The sequence below is a fragment of the Lepidothrix coronata genome, unplaced genomic scaffold (assembly GCF_001604755.1).
Source record: "Lepidothrix coronata isolate B3197 unplaced genomic scaffold, Lepidothrix_coronata-1.0 Scaffold327, whole genome shotgun sequence".
NCBI lineage: Eukaryota > Metazoa > Chordata > Aves > Passeriformes > Pipridae > Lepidothrix > Lepidothrix coronata.
The window spans coordinates 46256-53604 of record NW_016690507.1 but is presented as its reverse complement, the minus strand read 5'-3'; the positions used below and the strand labels follow the sequence as shown (position 1 = coordinate 53604).

Below are 7349 nucleotides of genomic sequence, written 5' to 3'. Positions count from 1 at the left end.
GGGGGATGCGGGGGTCGGGGGGGAGCACGCGGGTCCCGGTGCCGGGGATGGGGACGGTGACACCGGCACCGCTGTGGCAGGAGAGGGATGAATCCAGGCTGGGGACGCCGTGGGAATGCGGGAGCTGGGGACGCTCGGGGCTCGGTGCGGGGGGACACTGTGGGTACCGGGGTGGGCAGGGATGAGGGATGGTGGTCCTGGGGTGGGGGAGATGCTGTCACTGAGGGCTGGGGACACTGAGGGCGTGGGGGGCTGTCAGGGGTGCGGGGGTTGGGAACGGTGGGGCTGGAGGGGACACTGGGGGGATCAGGAGTGGGGTTGGGGGCACCGGGACAGGTGGACAGTGGGGGTGTGGTCACTGGGGTTGTGGGCACAGCAGGACAGGGGGACACTGGGGACATCAGGACAGGCGGACACTGCAGGGGCCAGGGCTCGGGGGGGCTGGGGACACCGGGATTGGGGCTCAGAAGGGCTGGGGGACTCCAGCTCGGGGACAGGCTGGGGGACACCGTGCCCTGAGACCCCCAGGGGCTGGCAGTGAGACACGGGCAGGGTCAGGGGGTGAGGGGTGGCAGGAGAGCGGTGGGTGCTGGCGGGTGGGTGCCCCCGGGGTGTCACCCCGCTGCAGTGCCAGAGCCGGGTGTGCCTCGGCGTGGCAGGTCGGGAGCCGGGAAGTTCCCTGTCCCGGGGTGCCCCCAGGCTGCCAGGGCGCTGGCAGGGCTGGCAGAGCGCCGGGTGCTGAGCACCGCGGGCAGGATGAGCCCCACCCGCGTGTCCCACACCCGCGTGGATAGGCCGGGACGGACGGAGGCGGGCGCGGATCCCGGTGAGGGGCTCGGCAAAGCCAAACACCGGCGGTGGTGGAGGGACGGTGCCAGAGGCCTGGCCCGGGGGTCTCCTGCCCGTTTCTTGGTGCCAGGCACCGGCGCCGTGTTCAGAGCCGCTGAGGGGGTGGCCGAACCCTCCCCAGGGATGGAGCCGAGGATGCTGCGCCGGCTTCGCGGCTCCCGCCGCGCTCTCGGCTTCCCGGGGAGAGACGAGAAAGGGGAGCAGGAAGAATAAAAGAGCGAAAAGAAAAAAACCAAAACCAAACCAAAAAAAAAAACCCACAAAAAAACAAAGAGGAGCAAATTCCAAAATAAAGGCTGCAGACTGTCTGCCTAATAAAAATCGCACCCAGCAAAGGGCCCATATTGGACGGGATCACAGTTTGCCGAGGTGCTAATTTATTCTGGCAGGCTGGGGGGGAGCGGGAAGCATCACGTTGCCTGTGAGATGTGACGGCAGCGAGGTTTGCAGAATTCCTTTGTTGTGGGCAGAGAGGAGGGGACGCGGAGCCGGCCCCGCCGCCGGGCTCCTGCCGCGGCCGCGCAGCCCCGGGGGGGTCCCTCGGCGGACACCCCCTCCCCGCCGGGGCGGCGGGGGCACCGCCGGGAGGGAGGTGGGTGCCGCGGGGGGCTGGTGGTCCCGGCGGGGTTGGGGGCGGGGGGTGCAGGGTCAGCCCCGCGGGGTGTCTGCGGTGGGGGGGACACGCCGGGTGGGTGGGCACCGAAGTGCTGCGTGTGCGCCGGTGGCACCGGGGACTGGAGTGACCCGTGGGGACGGCGGAGGTCACGGGGTCTCCGTCCTGGCTGGGGGGAAGTTGGGGGCACCCCCAGGGCTGGGGCGTCCCCAGGGTGGGGCGCACCCACGTCCAGCTGCATCCAGGCTGCCTGGGTGGGTGGGCAGTGCATCGTCTCCCCTCCCACCCGTCCCAATCTCGTGTCCCCACCACCGTCCCAAATGTCCCCTCTGCTCCGTGAAGACCCCGGGCTCCTCAGCTGCCCCCGGCCCAGCCCATGGCTCGGGGCAGGTTGGGGACAGAGGTGACCCCGAAACTGTCCGGGTGGTCCCGGCGCCCACCGGCCTGTGTGGAATTAAGCTCTGTTTCAGCTCAAGCTAATCATCAGTCCCGGCTTTGCATATTCATGAGAAATATGAATTATTCATGAGGTGACAGCTAGTGACAGATGTGAAAATGTTCACCCGTGTGTGTGTGTGGGGGGGGCGGTTTGCACCGGCGTTATTTTAAATTTCTCTCGCCTGCCGTTCCCCCGGTTGGGCTGGGACGCTGAGGGACAGGGACACGCTCCTCGTCCCCGAGGGGGCCCGGCCACGTGGCATCGGGGACGTCACCGTGGCATCGCCCCGACTGCGGAGAGAGAGACCCCCGCTGCGAAATTCAGCCCCTGGTGTGCTCGCGGTGGCACTGCCGCCCTCCCCGCCTGGCCGCCCCCCTGCCACCCTCCTCACCTTGTCGCCTCGCTGTCACTGCCGGGGACGGCGCGGTGATGCCCTCACGGCCGAGCCCGGGGCTCTTTCCATGGGGATTCCCAGCTGGATCCCGCCCCAGCGGGATGGGGCCGATGCTGCCCCTGGCTCTGGCCCAGGGGCTGGTGGTGCTGAGCCGCCGCTGCCCGTGCTGGGCATCCCGGATCCAGCCGGGGCTGATCCCGGTGGCACCGCGGGGTCGGGATGCGGCCGTGCCACCCCCGGGCTGCCTCCCGGGCGCTGCGGGAGCTGGATTGTGGGTTAGCGGATCCAGGGGAGGAGGGACGGAGACGATCTCAATAATTAACGAGGCGCCGGGGCTGGGAGGGGCTGAGGACAATGACGGGGGTCCCCGTGCGGGGACACCGCGTGTGGTGGCTCCGGCACCGGCGGGGAGTGGAGCCCATCGTGTCACTTGTCCTGACCTTGGGATAAACTTTTTGCTGGCTCAGCACATCGCCGGGCTCGGCAGAGGCGGCGGCCGGGGGGGGTCCAGCGAGGGGCTGGGGTGGGGACGGAACGTGGCGGGGACGCGGGGAATGTGCTCCCTGCGCGTTCCAGGGGCGGGGGTGCCAGCCGGGTGTCCCCGAGGGGCTGTGTGCCCCGTTCCTGGCGTCGGGGGCTCCCGGGACCCCCCCCACTCGTGGTCAGGTCACCCCGAGGGGGCAGCGGGTGCCGCGGGCAGGGCCGGCCCTTCCCGCCGCGGCTCCTTCCCTGCTGCGAAAGCAAATCCCGCAGAACTGCTGATGTCAGGGAAGGCGCCGGTGCAGCTGGAGCCGCACAGCCCTGTGACCCCCCCGGCCCCGAGCATCCCGGCCCCGAGCCCCCGGCAGCACCCACTCCCCACGCCCAGCCAGCCCGGGGTGTCCCCGCTGGGCTCAGGGCCCGTCCCGTCCCTCCATCCCGGCTCCGCAGCCTCCCGGGTGGTGATTGGAAACCCAAAGAGCAACTCCGGTGTTTAACATTTAAATAAACGCCGGGTGTTTGCTCAGCGAGGACCCGGCTCTGAGTAAACAGCCGAGAGCCCGGAGGAGGATTTGTACTCCTCGTGTGAACGCGGCTCTGCGGGGTCTCTCCCCGCTCCATCCCACCTTCCCCGCGTGGTACCGGGCACAGGGATGGGGCTGGTGGCCCCCGGGGGCTCCCTGGGAACGGGGGATGCTCCGCTGGGAGCTCCACGGGCCAGGGAGGAGGAGGATGGAGAAGAGGAAGGTCTCAGGGATGCTGCGGGGAGGCGGCAGGGAGGGAGATCCAACCGCTGTTGTCCCACGTGGGAAACTGCCTTGTCCTGTCTTTCGGTGGGAAAAGTTGCTTGGAAGCTGCAGAGGGGGAGCATCAAGGGATGAGGAAAAGAAAACGGGAGAAAAGGCCGAAAAGTCTTTCAAACAAGTGAAAAGACCTAAAAGGGGTGGTTTGAAGCCCTGGGACACGCGCGAGCACAGCCCGGGGCTCCCTTTTTCCCTGGAGCTGAGTGTCCTGGGTGTTCCCTTCCCGCACCTTCCATCACCCACCGTCCCCGTCCCGCCCCCACCGTCGCCCAGCAGGTCCCGGGCGGTGTCTGGGCGATGGTTTGCACTGGGAGGGCTCCTGGACATCCCGGAAAGTCAGGATTAGCATTTCAGTGGGAGGAGCTGGAACCTCCCGGGCCCGGCCCTGCCAAGCAATTATTTTTCTTTTTTTCCCCTGTAGCGGGAAAACTGGGAAAACTTTGGCGCTGGTGAGGATGAGAGAAGGAGGGATTTCCCTCCCGGAGCACCTCCGAGAGGGGATGAAGGAGCTGCTGTGGGTGCCCTGGAGCGGCCTCGGGGATGCTCTGGGAATGTTCAGCTCCCGGGAGATGCGGCACAGCCCCACTCCCGGCTCCGCGCCCCGGGAATTCCCCCCCATGGCCGGGGTCGGGTCACCTCCTCCTCTTCTCCCAGCAGTTGGCTTCGGGGGCAGAACGCCCCGCGGAGCTGCCGGGGGAGGGAAGGGGCTGCCAACGCTTTCTTCTTTAGAGGAAATAAGATAAAACCCGGTTCTGCATCCCCAAAAAGGCCCTTTGCCAGTGCCGAACACGGGGAGGGGGGGGTATCTCCTTTTTTTCTCGTCGTTTTGCTCTTTCTTTCTATTTTTGTCCCATAAAAGCACAGAAGGGACAGAATGAGAAATCAAGGGCTGGGAAATGGAGCATCAGGGATGGGGGAGCCGGTGGGATGAGGCAGAGACTCGGTTCTGGGCAGCTGGGAGAGGGATGGGGGGCTCCTGGTGTCCCCCCAAAGGCCGAGTGCTCCCCAAATTGCTGTCTGAGACCGGGCAGGGGTCGATGTTGGAGCTGGGGGGGACCAACAAACCCCACGGTGGATCTGCCAGTGCAGGGGGGACCCGGGGTGTGGTTCAAGCTCATGGCTGAGTGGTGCCAAGCTCCAGTGTGGGATTTAGGGTTTGGGGGTGCTGGTTGTGCCCCTGCTGCCTCTGCTCAGCTGGTTTTGTGCCCAAACAAAGCCCGAGTGTGGCTGTGACGGGGAGGGAATTGGGAGATGGTGGTGGCAAGATCTGGGGGGTGGTGATGGCAGGATCTGGGTGATGGTGGGATCTGGGTGATGGTGATATCTGGGGGATGTTGATGGGGAGGTCAGAGGGGTGGTGGTGGTGGGAGCTGGGTGATGGTGGTGGTGAGATCTGGGTGATGATGGTAGTGGGAGCTGGGCAATGGTCGTGTTCGTGCCCGGCGATGGTGGTGGTGGGAGTTGTGGTGATGGTGGTGGTGGGAGCTGGGTGATGGTGGTGGTGAGATCTGGGTGATGATGGTAGTGGGAGCTGGGCAATGGTCGTGTTCATGCCTGGAGATGGTGGTGGTGGGAGTTGTGGTGATGGTGGTGGTGGGAGTTGTGGTGATGGTGATGGTGGGAGCTGGGTGATGGTGGTGGTGGGCACCTGGTGACAGTTGCACCCAGCACGGGGCTGGGGGGCTGCGGGACCCCTGGGCTTGCCCACCACGGGCACACGTGTCCCACCTCCAGCCCCACACCGGGTGCCCACAGGGATGTCACCGTGGGTGGCACTGATGGCAGGGACACACAGGGACCCCCAGCTGGCGACGGGGGCACCTCATCCCTCATCCCGACCTCATTCCAAGAGTGAAATCGAACTCTCTCCGGGCTTATGGCGCCCTGCTGAGAGGGACCCTGCTGAGAGGGGCTAATCCTGCCCCTCCCCGGTGATTTATGGCCCGATGGCATCGCCCGCCCAGCCGGGAGCGGGTGAGGGGCGGCCTCCCACCCACCCCCCGCTGTCGTTGCAGGTCAAGGATGGTCCATGGGATGGGGGATGCCGGCTGCTGGGTCCTGCTCGGGCTCTCCCTGCTCCCCATCGCCGTGCTGGGTAAGTGCTGCCGGGGCCGAGGGACCGCTGAGAGCAAACAGCAGGAAATAATGAACTGACGGCCAGAGCAAACCGTGAGGGCGCATAATGACCCGGGGAGGGCCCGGCCTGCGGGATTAGGGAGGGAGAAGCCCCCCAGGCGCCTGTGTGGATTCACACACACACACACACCCCGCCCAGTGCTGGGATCCCCACAGGCGAGACCTTAAATCCTTAATCCCGCTGGCAGCCCCCCCCCCGGCCGCGGGGCTGAGCCCCCCCGGGGATTTGCTGTGGCTCCAGCCACGACAGCCCATGTCCCCCCCTGTCCCTGCAGTGTCCTCCTGCACGGGGGGGATGATTTGGGATCCCCCACCCCGGAACTCTGCCCGTGTGTGTCCCCCCTTGGGCTGAGGGTGTGGGGTGCGATGGAGGGTGGGCAGCCGGGGGGAGGAAGGTGCTGGGGGGGGTGATTAGTGGCCTTCCCAGTCCCCAGCTGGCTGAGCTCTGCAGGGGACATCCCCTGAGCCCGCTGTGGGCAGGGGGAGCCGGGCCACGGGGGCCCGAGACGTGGGGGATTTGTGGTGGCAGAGCTGGGAGGCTGCACAGGCTGGGGCAGGATTAGTGCGGGAGGAGAAGGAGGAGGAGGAGGAGGAGGTCATGGTCCTGCCATGTCTTATCCCAGCGGGGAGGGGGCGGGGGGGCTTTTCTGCTCGTGCCACAGGGGTTGGGCAGCCCCGGGAAGATGGTGAGGGATCCACCTCTGCAGGCAGGGATGGGGAGTGCTGGTTTCCCCTCATGGAGTGCTGGTATCCCCTCATGGAGTGCTGGTATCCCCATGGGAAGTGCTGGTATCCCCTCGGGAAGTGCTGGTATCCCCACAGGGCAGTGTGGGACCCACGGGCACAGAGCAGTGGGTGCGGACCCACGGGCAGCATCCAGGGGCGGTTGGGGACTCATCCGAGTCTGGGCAGATTTAATGGGAAAGTCTCTCCCTGGCCACAAGACAGGGTGGCTGCACTTGAGCTCCACCCTGGGGGGCTCAGGGGTGCCCCCCCCCCCGCAACACCCCCGGCTCTGCCCGCTGTGCACAAGAGCCCCGCGGGACCCCCCTCTGCCCACCCCCGCGGTACCCGGGCGCCTCTCCCCGCAGGCTCCCAGGACGATGGGAAGGTGATCCACATCAGCAGGGTGCAGCACCAGGCGCTGCGCGTGGGGCTGGGGGAGCCCGCGGCCCTGCCCTGCCTCTTCCTGCTCCACCCCTCCGCCTCCCTGGGGCCCAACGAGCCCCCCGACCCGCCCCGCGTCAAATGGAGCAAGGTGCGCTCGGCCACCGGCCAGAGGGAGGACGCGCCCATCCTGGTGGCCAAGGACAACGCGGTGAAGGTGGTGAGAGCCTACGAGGGCCGCGTGTCCCTGCCCGGCTACCCCCGTGACCGCTCCAACGCCACGCTGGAGCTGCGCGGGGCCCGCGCCAGCGACTCGGGGCTCTACCGGTGCGAGGTGGTGGCCGGCATCGAGGACGAGCAGGACCTGCTGCCGCTGGAGGTGACGGGTGAGCCAGGCCCTGGCACGGCCGGGAGGGCGGGGGGGGGCACGGCGGGGTGGTGCGGGCGCTGGGCGGGGTGTGCACCCCACGGGTCCGAGACGAGGAGGGTGAGCTGTGAGTGCACCCCGGGTGAGCTGTGAGTGCACCC

General features: G+C 67.3%; 1 protein-coding gene across 1 annotated transcript in view; it reads left to right on the top strand.

The window, feature by feature from the left end:
* The first annotated feature begins 5595 nt into the window (after positions 1-5595).
* The window catches only part of NCAN (neurocan), a 16043-nt gene continuing 14289 nt past the window's right edge, over positions 5596-7349 (top strand). The window contains exons 1-2 of the mRNA XM_017838163.1: positions 5596-5673; positions 6806-7207. Coding sequence (XP_017693652.1) covers positions 5601-5673; positions 6806-7207 — 475 coding nt within the window. The 5' untranslated portion in view covers positions 5596-5600. The remainder of the gene's footprint in view (positions 5674-6805; positions 7208-7349) is intronic.